This window comes from Pseudophryne corroboree, chromosome 7, assembly GCF_028390025.1.
Source record: "Pseudophryne corroboree isolate aPseCor3 chromosome 7, aPseCor3.hap2, whole genome shotgun sequence".
Taxonomy (NCBI): Eukaryota; Metazoa; Chordata; class Amphibia; order Anura; family Myobatrachidae; genus Pseudophryne; species Pseudophryne corroboree.
This window is the reverse complement of record NC_086450.1, coordinates 513,167,292-513,185,813: the sequence shown is the minus strand read 5'-3', so window position 1 is coordinate 513,185,813 and position 18,522 is coordinate 513,167,292. Positions and strand designations below refer to the sequence as shown.

The window sequence follows — 18,522 nt, the reverse complement described above, 5'->3', positions numbered from 1 at the left end:
TGGGGCAGACACCCTTACTGACCACTGTACCATGACATACCACCTAGAACATGGGACAGGCAGACACCCTTACTGACCACTGTTACATGACTTACACCACCTAGAACATGGGACAGGCACCCGTACTGACCACTGTATCATGACTTACACCACCTAGAACATAGGACAGGCAGACACCCTTACTGACCACTGTAACATGACTTACACCACCTAGAACATGGGGCAGACACCCTTACTGACCACTGTAACATGACTTACACCACCTAGAACATAGGACAGGCAGACACCCTTACTGACCACTGTAACATGACTTACATCACCTAGAACAGGGGACAGACACCCATATTGACCACTGTAACATGACTTACACCACCTAGAACATGGGACAGACACCCTTGCTGACCACTGTTACATGACTTACACCACCTAGAACATAGGACAGGCAGACACCTTTGCTGACCGCTGTACCTTGACTTACACCACCTAGAACAGGGGATAGACACCCTTACTGACCACTGTAACATGACTTACACCACCAAGAACATCGGACAGGCAGACACCCTTACTGACCACTGTAACATGATTTACCCCACCAAGAACATGGGGCAGGCACCCTTACTGACCATTGTAACATGACTTACACCACCTAGAACATGGGATAGGCACCCTTACTGGCCACTGTAACATGACTTACACCACCAAGAACATGAGACAGGCAGACACCCTTACTGACCACTGTAACATGACTTACCCCACCAAGAACATGGGGCAGGCACCCTTACTGACCACTGTAACATGATTTACACCACCTAGAACATGGGACAGACACTCTTACTGACCACTGTAACATGACTTACCCCACCAAGAACATGGGGCAGGCACCCGTACTGACCACTGTACCATGACTTACACCACCAAGAACATGGGACAGGCAGACACCCTTACTGACCACTGTAACATGACTTACCCCACCAATAACATGGGGCAGGCACCCTTACTGACCACTGTAACATGACTTACACCAGCTAGAACATGGGGCAGGCACCCTTACTGGCCACTGTAACATGACTTACCCCACCAAGAACATGGGGCAGGCACCCTTACTGACCACTGTAACATGATTTACACCACCTAGAACATGGGACAGACACTCTTACTGACCACTGTAACATGACTTACCCCACCAAGAACATGGGGCAGGCACCCGTACTGACCACTGTACCATGACTTACACCACCAAGAACATGGGACAGGCAGACACCCTTACTGACCACTGTAACATGACTTACCCCACCAATAACATGGGGCAGGCACCCTTACTGACCACTGTAACATGACTTACACCAGCTAGAACATGGGGCAGGCACCCTTACTGGCCACTGTAACATGACTTACACCACCAAGAACATGGGGCAGGCACCCTTACTGACCACTGTATCATGACTTACACCACCAAAAACATGGGACAGGCAGACACCCTTATTGACCACTGTAACATGACTTACACCACCAAGAACATGGGACAGGCAGACACCCTTACTGACCACTGTAACATGACTTACACCACCTAGAACATGGGACAGACACCCTTACTGACCACTGTACCATGACTTACACAGTGTGGCACCCTGCTCCTGACACTGAAGAGGAGATGCCGCCTTGGTGTCAGCACTGATTAAAAGCATCCATCAGGGGAAAGCGAGAAAGTGTAAAGAATACTCTATCATGACTTACACCACCAAGAACATGGGACAGACACCCTTACTGACCACTGTAACATGACTTACACCACCAAGAACATGGGACAGGCAGACACCCTTACTGACCACTGTAACATGATTTACCCCACCAAGAACATGGGGCAGGCACCCTTACTGACCATTGTAACATGATTTACACCACCTAGAACATGGGACAGACACTCTTACTGACCACTGTAACATGACTTACCCCACCAAGAACATGGGGCAGGCACCCGTACTGACCACTGTACCATGACTTACACCACCAAGAACATGGGACAGGCAGACACCCTTACTGACCACTGTAACATGACTTACCCCACCAATAAAATGGGGCAGGCACCCTTACTGACCACTGTAACATGACTTACACCACCAAGAACATGGGACAGGCAGACACCCTTACTGACCACTGTAACATGATTTACCCCACCAAGAACATGGGGCAGGCAGCCTTACTGACCATTGTAACATGATTTACACCACCTAGAACATGGGACAGACACTCTTACTGACCACTGTAACATGACTTACCCCACCAAGAACAAGGGGCAGGCACCCGTACTGACCACTGTACCATGACTTACACCACCAAGAACATGGGACAGGCAGACACCCTTACTGACCACTGTAACATGACTTACCCCACCAATAAAATGGGGCAGGCAGACACCCTTACTGACCACTGTAACATGACTTACACCACCTAGAACATGGGACAGACACCCTTACTGACCACTGTAACATGACTAACACCACCAAGAACATGAGACAGGCAGACACCCTTACTGACCACTGTACCATGACTTACACCACCTAGAACATGGGACAGACACCCTTACTGACCACTGTACCATGACATACACCACCTAGAACATGGGACAGGCACCTTTACTGACCACTGTTACATGACTTACACCACCTAGAACATGGGACAGGCAGACACCCTTACTGACCACTCTATCATGACTTACACCACCTAGAACATGGGGCAGACACCCTTACTGACCACTGTATCATGACTTACACCACCTGGAACATGGGACAGACATCTTTACTGACCACTGCTACATGACTTACACCACCTAGAACATGGGACAGGCACCTTTACTGACCACTGTTACATGACTTGCACCACCTAGAACATGGGACAGGCAGACACCCATACTGACCACTGTATCATGACTTACACCACCTAGAACATGGGACAGGCACCCTTACTGACCACTGTATCATGACATACACCAACTAGAACATGGGGCAGACACTCTTACTGACCACTGTATCATGACATACACCACCTAGAACATGGGGCAGACACTCTTACTGACCACTGTAACATGACTTACACCACCTAGAACATGAGACAGGCACCCTTACTAACCACTGTATCATGACTTACACCACCTAGAACATGGGACAGGCACCCTTACTGACCACTGTATCATGACATACACCACCTAGAACATGGGGCAGACACCCTTACTGACCACTGTATCTTGACTTACACCACCTAGAACATGGGACAGGCACCCTTACTGACCACTGTATCATGACTTACATCACCTAGAACATGGGGCAGACACCCTTACTGACCACTGTATCATGACTTACACCACCTAGAACATGAGGAAGACACCCTTACTGACCACTGTATCATGACTTACACCACCTAGAACATGGGACAGACATCTTTACTGACCACTGTTACATGACTTACACCACCTAGAACATGGGACAGGCACCTTTACTGACCACTGTTACATGACTTACACCACCTAGAACATGGGACAGGCAGACACCCTTACTGACCACTCTATCATGACTTACACCACCTAGAACATGGGGCAGACACCCTTACTGACCACTGTATCATGACTTACACCACCTGGAACATGGGACAGACATCTTTACTGACCACTGCTACATGACTTACACCACCTAGAACATGGGACAGGCACCTTTACTGACCACTGTTACATGACTTACACCACCTAGAACATGGGACAGGCAGACACCCTTACTGACAACTCTATCATGACTTACACCACCTAGAATATGGGGCAGACACCCTTACTGACCACTCTATCATGACTTACACCACCTAGAACATGGGGCAGACACCCTTACTGACCACTGTAACATGACTTACACCACCTAGAACATGGGACAGACACCCTTACTGACCACTGTATCATGACTTACACCACCTAGAACATGGGACAGGCAGACACCCTTACTGACCACTGTATCATGACTTACACCACCTAGAACATGGGACAGGCACCCTTACTGACCACTGTATCATGACATACACCACCTAGAAGATGGGGCAGATACTCTTACTGACCACTGTATCATGACTTACACCACCTAGAACATGGGACAGACACCTTTACTGACCACTGTATCATGACTTACACCACCTAGAACATGGGGCAGGCACCCTTACTGACCACTGTATCATGACTTACACTACCGAGAACATGGGACAGACACCCTTACTGACCACTGTACCATGACTTACACCACCTAGAACATGGGGCAGACACCCTTACTGACCACTGTACCATGACATACCACCTAGAACATGGGACAGGCAGACACCCTTACTGACCACTGTTACATGACTTACACCACCTAGAACATGGGACAGGCACCCGTACTGACCACTGTATCATGACTTACACCACCTAGAACATAGGACAGGCAGACACCCTTACTGACCACTGTAACATGACTTACACCACCTAGAACATGGGGCAGACACCCTTACTGACCACTGTAACATGACTTACACCACCTAGAACATAGGACAGGCAGACACCCTTACTGACCACTGTAACATGACTTACATCACCTAGAACAGGGGACAGACACCCATATTGACCACTGTAACATGACTTACACCACCTAGAACATGGGACAGACACCCTTGCTGACCACTGTTACATGACTTACACCACCTAGGACATAGGACAGGCAGACACCTTTGCTGACCGCTGTACCTTGACTTACACCACCTAGAACAGGGGATAGACACCCTTACTGACCACTGTAACATGACTTACACCACCAAGAACATCGGACAGGCAGACACCCTTACTGACCACTGTAACATGATTTACCCCACCAAGAACATGGGGCAGGCACCCTTACTGACCATTGTAACATGACTTACACCACCTAGAACATGGGATAGGCACCCTTACTGGCCACTGTAACATGACTTACACCACCAAGAACATGAGACAGGCAGACACCCTTACTGACCACTGTAACATGACTTACCCCACCAAGAACATGGGGCAGGCACCCTTACTGACCACTGTAACATGATTTACACCACCTAGAACATGGGACAGACACTCTTACTGACCACTGTAACATGACTTACCCCACCAAGAACATGGGGCAGGCACCCGTACTGACCACTGTACCATGACTTACACCACCAAGAACATGGGACAGGCAGACACCCTTACTGACCACTGTAACATGACTTACCCCACCAATAACATGGGGCAGGCACCCTTACTGACCACTGTAACATGACTTACACCAGCTAGAACATGGGGCAGGCACCCTTACTGGCCACTGTAACATGACTTACACCACCAAGAACATGGGGCAGGCACCCTTACTGACCACTGTATCATGACTTACACCACCAAAAACATGGGACAGGCAGACACCCTTATTGACCACTGTAACATGACTTACACCACCAAGAACATGGGACAGACACCCTTACTGACCACTGTACCATGACTTACACAGTGTGGCACCCTGCTCCTGACACTGAAGAGGAGATGCCGCCTTGGTGTCAGCACTGATTAAAAGCATCCATCAGGGGAAAGCGAGAAAGTGTAAAGAATACTCTATCATGACTTACACCACCTAGAACATGGGACAGACACCCTTACTGACCACTGTAACATGACTTACACCACCAAGAACATGGGACAGGCAGACACCCTTACTGACCACTGTAACATGATTTACCCCACCAAGAACATGGGGCAGGCACCCTTACTGACCATTGTAACATGATTTACACCACCTAGAACATGGGACAGACACTCTTACTGACCACTGTAACATGACTTACCCCACCAAGAACATGGGGCAGGCACCCGTACTGACCACTGTACCATGACTTACACCACCAAGAACATGGGACAGGCAGACACCCTTACTGACCACTGTAACATGACTTACCCCACCAATAAAATGGGGCAGGCACCCTTACTGACCACTGTAACATGACTTACACCACCAAGAACATGGGACAGGCAGACACCCTTACTGACCACTGTAACATGATTTACCCCACCAAGAACATGGGGCAGGCAGCCTTACTGACCATTGTAACATGATTTACACCACCTAGAACATGGGACAGACACTCTTACTGACCACTGTAACATGACTTACCCCACCAAGAACAAGGGGCAGGCACCCGTACTGACCACTGTACCATGACTTACACCACCAAGAACATGGGACAGGCAGACACCCTTACTGACCACTGTAACATGACTTACCCCACCAATAAAATGGGGCAGGCAGACACCCTTACTGACCACTGTAACATGACTTACACCACCTAGAACATGGGACAGACACCCTTACTGACCACTGTAACATGACTAACACCACCAAGAACATGAGACAGGCAGACACCCTTACTGACCACTGTACCATGACTTACACCACCTAGAACATGGGACAGACACCCTTACTGACCACTGTACCATGACATACACCACCTAGAACATGGGACAGGCACCTTTACTGACCACTGTTACATGACTTACACCACCTAGAACATGGGACAGGCAGACACCCTTACTGACCACTCTATCATGACTTACACCACCTAGAACATGGGGCAGACACCCTTACTGACCACTGTATCATGACTTACACCACCTGGAACATGGGACAGACATCTTTACTGACCACTGCTACATGACTTACACCACCTAGAACATGGGACAGGCACCTTTACTGACCACTGTTACATGACTTACACCACCTAGAACATGGGACAGGCAGACACCCATACTGACCACTGTATCATGACTTACACCACCTAGAACATGGGACAGGCACCCTTACTGACCACTGTATCATGACATACACCAACTAGAACATGTAGCAGACACTCTTACTGACCACTGTATCATGACATACACCACCTAGAACATGGGGCAGACACTCTTACTGACCACTGTAACATGACTTACACCACCTAGAACATGAGACAGGCACCCTTACTAACCACTGTATCATGACTTACACCACCTAGAACATGGGACAGGCACCCTTACTGACCACTGTATCATGACATACACCACCTAGAACATGGGGCAGACACCCTTACTGACCACTGTATCTTGACTTACACCACCTAGAACATGGGACAGGCACCCTTACTGACCACTGTATCATGACTTACATCACCTAGAACATGGGGCAGACACCCTTACTGACCACTGTATCATGACTTACACCACCTAGAACATGAGGAAGACACCCTTACTGACCACTGTATCATGACTTACACCACCTAGAACATGGGACAGACATCTTTACTGACCACTGTTACATGACTTACACCACCTAGAACATGGGACAGGCACCTTTACTGACCACTGTTACATGACTTACACCACCTAGAACATGGGACAGGCAGACACCCTTACTGACCACTCTATCATGACTTACACCACCTAGAACATGGGGCAGACACCCTTACTGACCACTGTATCATGACTTACACCACCTGGAACATGGGACAGACATCTTTACTGACCACTGCTACATGACTTACACCACCTAGAACATGGGACAGGCACCTTTACTGACCACTGTTACATGACTTACACCACCTAGAACATGGGACAGGCAGACACCCTTACTGACAACTCTATCATGACTTACACCACCTAGAATATGGGGCAGACACCCTTACTGACCACTCTATCATGACTTACACCACCTAGAACATGGGGCAGACACCCTTACTGACCACTGTAACATGACTTACACCACCTAGAACATGGGACAGACACCCTTACTGACCACTGTATCATGACTTACACCACCTAGAACATGGGACAGGCAGACACCCTTACTGACCACTGTATCATGACTTACACCACCTAGAACATGGGACAGGCACCCTTACTGACCACTGTATCATGACATACACCACCTAGAAGATGGGGCAGATACTCTTACTGACCACTGTATCATGACTTACACCACCTAGAACATGGGACAGACACCTTTACTGACCACTGTATCATGACTTACACCACCTAGAACATGGGGCAGGCACCCTTACTGACCACTGTATCATGACTTACACTACCGAGAACATGGGACAGACACCCTTACTGACCACTGTACCATGACTTACACCACCTAGAACATGGGGCAGACACCCTTACTGACCACTGTATCGTGACTTACACCACCTAGAACATGGGACAGACACCCTTACTGACCACTGTATCATGACTTACACCACCTAGAACATGGGACAGGCACCCTTACTGACCACTGTATCATGACTTGCACCACCTAGAACATGGGACAGACACCCTTACTGACTACTGTATCGTGACTTACACCACCTAGAACATGGGACAGACACCCTTACTGACCACTGTTTCATGACTAACACCACCAAGAACATGGGACAGGCACCTTTACTGACCACTGTTACATGACTTACACCACCTAGAACATGGGACAGACACCCTTACTGACCACTGTACCATGACATACCACCTAGAACATGGGACAGGCAGACACCCTTACTGACCACTGTTACATGACTTACACCACCTAGAACATGGGACAGGCACCCGTACTGACCACTGTATCATGACTTACACCACCTAGAACATAGGACAGGCAGACACCCTTACTGACCACTGTAACATGACTTACACCACCTAGAACATGGGGCAGACACCCTTACTGACCACTGTAACATGACTTACACCACCTAGAACATAGGACAGGCAGACACCCTTACTGACCACTGTAACATGACTTACATCACCTAGAACAGGGGACAGACACCCATATTGACCACTGTAACATGACTTACACCACCTAGAACATGGGACAGACACCCTTGCTGACCACTGTTACATGACTTACACCACCTAGAACATAGGACAGGCAGACACCTTTGCTGACCGCTGTACCTTGACTTACACCACCTAGAACAGGGGATAGACACCCTTACTGACCACTGTAACATGACTTACACCACCAAGAACATCGGACAGGCAGACACCCTTACTGACCACTGTAACATGATTTACCTCACCAAGAACATGGGGCAGGCACCCTTACTGACCATTGTAACATGACTTACACCACCTAGAACATGGGATAGGCACCCTTACTGGCCACTGTAACATGACTTACACCACCAAGAACATGAGACAGGCAGACACCCTTACTGACCACTGTAACATGACTTACCCCACCAAGAACATGGGGCAGGCACCCTTACTGACCACTGTAACATGATTTACACCACCTAGAACATGGGACAGACACTCTTACTGACCACTGTAACATGACTTACCCCACCAAGAACATGGGGCAGGCACCCGCACTGACCACTGTACCATGACTTACACCACCAAGAACATGGGACAGGCAGACACCCTTACTGACCACTGTAACATGACTTACCCCACCAATAACATGGGGCAGGCACCCTTACTGACCACTGTAACATGACTTACACCAGCTAGAACATGGGGCAGGCACCCTTACTGGCCACTGTAACATGACTTACACCACCAAGAACATGGGGCAAGCACCCTTACTGACCACTGTATCATGACTTACACCACCAAAAACATGGGACAGGCAGACACCCTTATTGACCACTGTAACATGACTTACACCACCAAGAACATGGGACAGGCAGACACCCTTACTGACCACTGTAACATGACTTACACCACCTAGAACATGGGACAGACACCCTTACTGACCACTGTACCATGACTTACACAGTGTGGCACCCTGCTCCTGACACTGAAGAGGAGATGCCGCCTTGGTGTCAGCACTGATTAAAAGCATCCATCAGGGGAAAGCGAGAAAGTGTAAAGAATACTCTATCATGACTTACACCACCTAGAACATGGGGCAGAAACCACCTAGAACATGGGACAGACACCCTTACTGAACATTGTATCATGGCTTACACCACCTAGATCATGGGATAGGCAGACACCCTTACTGACCACTGTATCGTGACATACCACCTTGACCATGGGGCAGGTAGGCACTCTTACTTACCACTGTACAATGACTTACACCACCTAGAATCAACAGCTATCCCTTACTAATTACTGTATCATGATTACCAGAACCTAGAACCACCAGCTAACCCTTATTGGCCACTGTATCATGACTACCAGCACCTAGAACCACCAGCTAACACTTATTGGCCACTACCACTTGAAATACCATTATACTCCTATCTCACAGCATGGCTCCTTTTCCAGTAATTAATTCTTTATTACAGAAACTGATGAGAAGCCACTAACCATCATCAGTTACAACCCGCATAGAACCCCCATGGACATAGTCCACAACAGCCCAATGTATGGCTATTACTGTATCAGCCAAATCCAGTAACAGGCCACTGTAACTCAGCTGACCACCAAAATGGAATAGCCAGAGGTTGGCAGCACCTCTGCCGAGAGGGAACAGCCACGTGTTATATAACTGACCATTTTTCCCAACAGGCCCCGCCCTCCATTCCCTGATCGCTGCTCCACCCACTTTGATGCGGTTGCAAACATCCGGGGAGAGGCCTTCTTCTTTAAGAGTAAGACTCCGCTTGCCTTATATGTCTACACGCCAATCTATCAGTAAGTCATTACATTCTGACGTTCCCACCCCATTCTCAGACAGGTACTTCTGGCGAGTGCAGTCCAGCAAGCAGCTGGTCTCTCTGATGCCGGCACACCTCAGTCGCTTCTGGCTGGGGCTGCCCGCCGACCTTCCCAAGGTAGACGCAGTGTATGAGAGGACCAACGACAGCAAGATCATCTTCTTTTCAGGTCAGTGACATTATTAAGCTCCACCGTACAGATCCCATCCCTCTCCACGTCCCACCATTATTCTTGGCTGGTGCAGACAGTACCCTCCTGGTTTTCTCCAGCAATAGAGGAGCTGAGCGAGGAGATCTATATTGGGTTGTTCTTGTAACTGTCCCTCCTGTGAGCGGACGTTCCCCTACCTTCACCTCACTGACGAGTCAGAGGCACCAGCTTTAACTCTCCATAGCTATTAGGGATCTAAGTCTTCAGACATAAATTAGGTTTGATTATGTAAGTACATTGAATGATTGGACATTAATCTTCAAGTCTTGGAAACTTTTTTTTTTTAAATAAACCACTTGAGCCCTTCCACAATATGGTGCCCATCATACCATCTCCCATTGCAGTAATGGGCCATGGGCATTGCCAGCCAACATGCCCGGTGTAAAAGCTGCCATCACGTCGGCATGCCCAGGGGATGATCCTTCTGTTACAGATGTACGCCCTGAGGTCTATGTGGACCCTGAGGTCTATGAGACAGACATCATACAGAGGTGTCTGAATTCAGTGCCCTCTCCATTTCTTTCCTCTGCAGGGACCAAGTACTGGGTGTTTAAGGACACTCTGGCCGAGCCAGGCTACCCACGGCCACTGACGGATTTTGGGCTCAATGAAGATGGTGTTGATGGAGCCTTTATCTGGAAGCACAACCAGAAGACTTACTTCTTCAGGCGGAACCGCTACTGGAGGTTTGATGAGAAGAAAGGGCGCATGGACCACGGCTATCCCCGCGACAGTGGCCAGTGGCTAGGTCTGCCTACGGACTTAGACGATGTCATCAGTTGGGTGGACGGTGAGTCAGAGAGCTCCTCAGTATGTGGGACATGAATAATTACTGAGGAAGCAACACAGCCTTAATCTAATGCTCCCACGACGGCCATCATTTTCTATCTGCCTGTACACGTAACAGCCCCCGCGTGTGAGAACTGCCCCGAGGAGCTTGTACAGAAACCTCACACCACCTCATACCCCAACACAAAATACACATTACACGCCACGTAGTAGGAGGGGGTAATCGCCCATACGCTGACAGGAGGGCAACAGCTGACGGGAAGGAGTATTGGATATTTGCACCCCATAGGAAAGACGCAGGTGTCCACAGGAAGGATATACGGCTATGAAATTGGCTGCTGCTATTTGATGTATTAGCCAATGTAGATATACAGGACATTGAATGGAAACAATACTGCGCCATGCGGCGATACCAGGATCTTTATGTGGTATGCAGGAGACGAGACGTCAGAGCTCTGCTGGTGGCCAATGGATCTGACGTTCAGTGCAGGGCCCTTGGAATCATTGTGGGAGATGTTACGTTTCTCTCTGTACAGTATATATAATGTACAACCATTACTGATAAATTGCCTTCTCCATAGCAAAAGTCACCTTGTCAGCTACAGGAGTAAGAAACCATTGAGCAAATGCTCCTCCTGCACTCCAGGGTGTGCCGACGCTCCCTAATGTACATATAGTGACTGAGACTCCTCCTGCACTCCAGGGTGTGCCGACGCTCCCTAATGTATATATAGTGACTGCAGAGACTCCTCCTGCACCCCAGGGTGTGCCGACGCTCCCTAATGTACATATAGTGACTGAGACTCCTCCTGCACCCCAGGATGTGCCGACGCTCCCTAATGTACATATAGTGACTGAGACTCCTCCTGCACTCCAGGGTGTGCCGACGCTCCCTAATGTACATATAGTGACTGAGACTCCTCCTGCACTCCAGGGTGTGCCGACGCTCCCTAATGTACATATAGTGACTGAGACTCCTCCTGCACTCCAGGGTGTGCCGACGCTCCCTAATGTACATATAGTGACTGAGACTCCTCCTGCACTCCAGGGTGTGCCGACGCTCCCTAATGTACATATAGTGACTGAGACTCCTCCTGCACTCCAGGGTGTGCTAACGCTCCCTAATGTACATATAGTGACTGAGACTCCTCCTGCACCCCAGGATGTGCCGACGCTCCCTAATGTACATATAGTGACTGAGACTCCTCCTGCACTCCAGGGTGTGCTAACGCTCCCTAATGTACATATAGTGACTGAGACTCCTCCTGCACCCCAGGATGTGCCGACGCTCCCTAATGTACATATAGTGACTGAGACTCCTCCTGCACCCCAGGGTGTGCCGACGCTCCCTAATGTACATATAGTGACTGAGACTCCTCCTGCACCCCAGGGTGTGCTGACGCTCCCTAATGTACATATAGTGACTGAGACTCCTCCTGCACCCCAGGGTGTGCTGACGCTCCCTAATGTACATATAGTGACTGAGACTCCTCCTGCACTCCAGGCTGTGCTGACGCTCCCTAATGTACATATAGTGACTGAGACTCCTCCTGCACTCCAGGCTGTGCTGACGCTCCCTAATGTACATATAGTGACTGAGACTCCTCCTGCACTCCAGGCTGTGCTAACGCTCCCTAATGTACATATAGTGACTGAGACTCCTCCTGCACCCCAGGATGTGCCGACGCTCCCTAATGTACATATAGTGACTGAGACTCCTCCTGCACCCCAGGGTGTGCCGACGCTCCCTAATGTACATATAGTGACTGAGACTCCTCCTGCACCCCAGGGTGTGCCGACGCTCCCTAATGTACATATAGTGACTGAGACTCCTCCTGCACCCCAGGGTGTGCCGACGCTCCCTAATGTACATATAGTGACTGAGACTCCTCCTGCACCCCAGTATGTACCGACGCTCCCTAATGTACATATAGTGACTGAGACTCCTCCTGCACCCCAGGGTGTGCCGACGCTCCCTAATGTACATATAGTGACTGAGACTCCTCCTGCACTCCAGGGTGTGCTGACGCTCCTAATGTACATATAGTGACTGAGACTCCTCCTGCACCCCAGTATGTACCGACGCTCCCTAATGTACATATAGTGACTGAGACTCCTCCTGCACCCCAGGATGTGCCGACGCTCCCTAATGTACATATAGTGACTGAGACTCCTCCTGCACCCCAGGGTGTGCCGACGCTCCCTAATGTACACATAGTGACTGAGACTCCTCCTGCACCCCAGGGTGTGCCGACGTTCCCTAATGTACACATAGTGACTGAGACTCCTCCTGCACTCCAGGCTGTGCCGACGTTCCCTAATGTACATATAGTGACTGAGACTCCTCCTGCACTCCAGGCTGTGCTAACGCTCCCTAATGTACATATAGTGACTGAGACTCCTCCTGCACCCCAGGGTGTGCCGACGCTCCCTAATGTACATATAGTGACTGAGACTCCTCCTGCACCCCAGGGTGTGCCGACGCTCCCTAATGTACATATAGTGACTGAGACTCCTCCTGCACTCCAGGGTGTGCTGACGCTCCTAATGTACATATAGTGACTGAGACTCCTCCTGCACCCCAGTATGTACCGACGCTCCCTAATGTACATATAGTGACTGAGACTCCTCCTGCACCCCAGGATGTGCCGACGCTCCCTAATGTACATATAGTGACTGAGACTCCTCCTGCACCCCAGGGTGTGCCGACGCTCCCTAATGTACACATAGTGACTGAGACTCCTCCTGCACCCCAGGGTGTGCCGACGCTCCCTAATGTACATATAGTGACTGAGACTCCTCCTGCACCCCAGGGTGTGCCGACGCTCCCTAATGTACATATAGTGACTGAGACTCCTCCTGCACCCCAGGGTGTGCCGACGCTCCCTAATGTACATATAGTGACTGAGACTCCTCCTGCACTCCAGGGTGTGCTGACGCTCCCTAATGTATAGTGACTGAGACTCCTCCTGCACCCCAGTGTGTGCCGACGCTCCCTAATGTACATATAGTGACTGAGACTCCTCCTGCACCCCAGGGTGTGTCGACGCTCCCTAATGTACATATAGTGACTGAGACTCCTCCTGCACCCCAGGGTGTGCCGACGCTCCCTAATGTACATATAGTGACTGAGACTCCTCCTGCACTCCAGGGTGTGCCGACGCTCCCTAATGTACATATAGTGACTGAGACTCCTCCTGCACCCCAGGGTGTGCCGACGCTCCCTAATGTACATATAGTGACTGAGACTCCTCCTGCACCCCAGGGTGTGCAGACGCTCCCTAATGTACATATAGTGACTGAGACTCCTCCTGCACCCCAGGGTGTGCCGACGCTCCCTAATGTACATATAGTGACTGAGACTCCTCCTGCACCCCAGGGTGTGCCGACGCTCCCTAATGTACATATAGTGACTGAGACGACTCCTGCACCCCAGGGTGTGCCGACGCTCCCTAATGTACATATAGTGACTGAGACTCCTCCTGCACCCCAGGGTGTGCCGACGCTCCCTAATGTACATATAGTGACTGAGACTCCTCCTGCACCCCAGGGTGTGCCGACGCTCCCTAATGTACATATAGTGACTGAGACTCCTCCTGCACCCCAGGGTGTGCCGACGCTCCCTAATGTACATATAGTGACTGAGACTCCTCCTGCACCCCAGGGTGTGCCGACGCTCCCTAATGTACATATAGTGACTGAGACTCCTCCTGCACCCCAGGGTGTGCCGACGCTCCCTAATGTACATATAGTGACTGAGACTCCTCCTGCACCCCAGGGTGTGCCGACGCTCCCTAATGTACATATAGTGACTGAGACTCCTCCTGCACCCCAGGGTGTGCCGACGCTCCCTAATGTACATATAGTGACTGAGACTCCTCCTGCACCCCAGGATGTGCCGACGCTCCCTAATGTACATATAGTGACAGACTCCTCCTGCACCCCAGGATGTGCCGACGCTCCCTAATGTACATATAGTGACTGAGACTCCTCCTGCACCCCAGGATGTGCCGACGCTCCCTAATGTACATATAGTGACTGAGACTCCTCCTGCACTCCAGGGTATGCCGACGCTCCCTAATGTATATATAGTGACTGCAGAGACGACTCCTGCACCCCAGGATGTGCTGACGCGCCCTAATGTATATATAGTGACTGAGACTCCTCCTGCTCCTCCGCATGTGCCGACGCTCCCTAATGTACATATAGTGACTGAGACTCCTCCTGCACTCCAGGGTATGCCGACGCTCCCTAATGTATATATAGTGACTGCAGAGACTCCTCCTGCACCCCAGGGTGTGCCGACGCTCCCTAATGTACATATAGTGACTGAGACTCCTCCTGCACCCCAGGGTGTGCCGACGCTCCCTAATGTACATATAGTGACTGAGACTCCTCCTGCACCCCAGGGTGTGCCGACGCTCCCTAATGTACATATAGTGACTGAGACTCCTCCTGCACCCCAGGGTGTGCCGACGCTCCCTAATGTACATATAGTGACTGAGACTCCTCCTGCACCCCAGGGTGTGCCGACGCTCCCTAATGTACATATAGTGACTGAGACTCCTCCTGCACCCCAGGGTGTGCCGACGCTCCCTAATGTACATATAGTGACTGAGACTCTTCCTGCACCCCAGGGTGTGCCGACGCTCCCTAATGTACATATAGTGACTGAGACTCCTCCTGCACCCCAGGATGTGCCGACGCTCCCTAATGTACATATAGTGACTGAGACTCCTCCTGCACCCCAGGATGTGCCGACGCTCCCTAATGTACATATAGTGACTGAGACTCCTCCTGCACCCCAGGATGTGCCGACGCTCCCTAATGTACATATAGTGACTGAGACTCCTCCTGCACTCCAGGGTATGCCGACGCTCCCTAATGTATATATAGTGACTGCAGAGACGACTCCTGCACCCCAGGATGTGCTGACGCGCCCTAATGTATATATAGTGACTGAGACTCCTCCTGCTCCTCCGCATGTGCCGACGCTCCCTAATGTACATATAGTGACTGAGACTCCTCCTGCACTCCAGGGTATGCCGACGCTCCCTAATGTATATATAGTGACTGCAGAGACTCCTCCTGCACCCCAGGGTGTGCTGACGCTCCCTAATGTACATATAGTGACTGAGACTCCTCCTGCACCTCCGGATGTGCTGAGGGGGTGGGGTGGGGTGTGGGAGGGGGAGTTGTGTTCAAGAGGTTTTGAAGTAAGTCCCTATATGTTTACCTTTCACCGCAGCAGGTTGCAGATAAGAATAGGTGAATGTGAATGTTATCCGCAGGGTGAATTCACCTCCTGGGATCTCGCTCCTAATTGAATTACCCCTTAAAGAAAGAAGTATCAAATACTGGAAAGATTATAACCTGAACGTAAGGAACAATCCCCCAATGTGGAAAATAACATTGCAGCGGTCAGAGTAATAACGACAGCGATAAGCTTAGGGACGCAGTCTGAGCAATGATATAAGCAAAAGGGTGCTCTAGGCATCAGGGAGGCCGCGGTGGTCCGGAGGGTGGTCTCTAGATCAGTAAGTGGCGCTTGGATGAGACAGCATCCACACCAAATACGGGACAACCATCCTCAAATACTCTGCGCTTGGCCGGATATGAGACGGCAAATCTAGGATTGTGTTCATGTAGGAAACCGCAGACCTCAGATAAGGACTTTTGTTATTAGGGGCGTAGAGGAAAGATTGCAAGCTCATGGGTATGTATCAGTAGTGACAGCGTTTTACGGTAGGCCATTGATATTACTCTTTTGCTATGACAGGGCAGCGTCTGTTCTCACCCGGCCTCCCTGGACCATCTCAATACAGGAAGGTTGGGGACCCGTTTCCCGTGCCCAGGCTGCGGGAAGATCCAGCGTGAAATCTATTAGTGGTTATTGCATTCAGGGATCCATATAAACCATACGTTATTATTATGCCCGTTTCAGAGTTCAAAATCCGTCCGCTAGGGTCGTGGGCGGCGAGGATCTGGAAGAGTCTGCCCGATGTCTTGGGTTCCCAGGCAGGCGGGAGTGCCATATAGGCCTCTATCTTCCATTTTGTGTTTTCTAGTCCTTGGTGAAATGCGGCCATTAGCACCTTGGAGACGGGTTCCACCATACACCAATAGGTAAAGCGTTAATGGGAATGAGCCCGAGAGACGAGGCAGCAGACCGCTCCGTGGAAAATTGAAAATAACGGTAATTATCTGCGTTTCCTTTCAACTGCGCGGGCGCCATAACAGGTGGAACATGCCATACACAGCAGCAGAGGGCGGGCGACACATAAAAGCACAAAATACTCTTACTGAATAATGGCTTCCAAACCCAACACCGGGAAACGGGAGGCGTCTTTATTGCAGCACGTTTAATAAAATATATCGTTTAACTCAGGCGTCACAGTTAGTACATTGACTAGGGTGGTCATTCCGAGTTGTTCGCTCGGTAAATTTCATCGCATCGCAGCGATTTTCCGCTTAGTGCGCATGCGCAATGTTCGCACTGCGACTGCGCCAAGTAAATTGGCTAAGAAGTTAGGTTTTTTACTCACGCTTTTTCTTCGTTCAGGCGATCGTAATGTGATTGACAGGAAGTGGGTGTTTCTGGGCGAAAACAGGCCGTTTTATGGGCGTGTGGGAAAAAACGCTACCGTTTCTGGAAAAAACGCGGGAGTGGCTGGAGAAACGGAGGAGTGTCTGGGCGAACGCTGGGATTGTTTGTGACGTCAAACCAGGAACGACAAGCACTAAACTGATCGCAGATGCCGAGTAAGTCTGGAGCTACTCAGAAACTGCTAAGAAGTGTCTATTCGCAATATTGCGAATCTTTCGTTCGCAATTTT

The 18,522-nt window shown here is 50.1% G+C and overlaps 1 protein-coding gene across 1 annotated transcript in view; it reads left to right on the top strand.

The window, feature by feature from the left end:
- The window catches only part of MMP25 (matrix metallopeptidase 25), a 99,566-nt gene that overhangs the window by 63,093 nt on the left and 17,951 nt on the right, over window positions 1–18,522 (top strand). Inside the window, exons 7-9 of the mRNA XM_063935471.1 lie at window positions 10,538–10,620; window positions 10,703–10,855; window positions 11,430–11,687. Coding sequence (XP_063791541.1) covers window positions 10,538–10,620; window positions 10,703–10,855; window positions 11,430–11,687 — 494 coding nt within the window. The remainder of the gene's footprint in view (window positions 1–10,537; window positions 10,621–10,702; window positions 10,856–11,429; window positions 11,688–18,522) is intronic.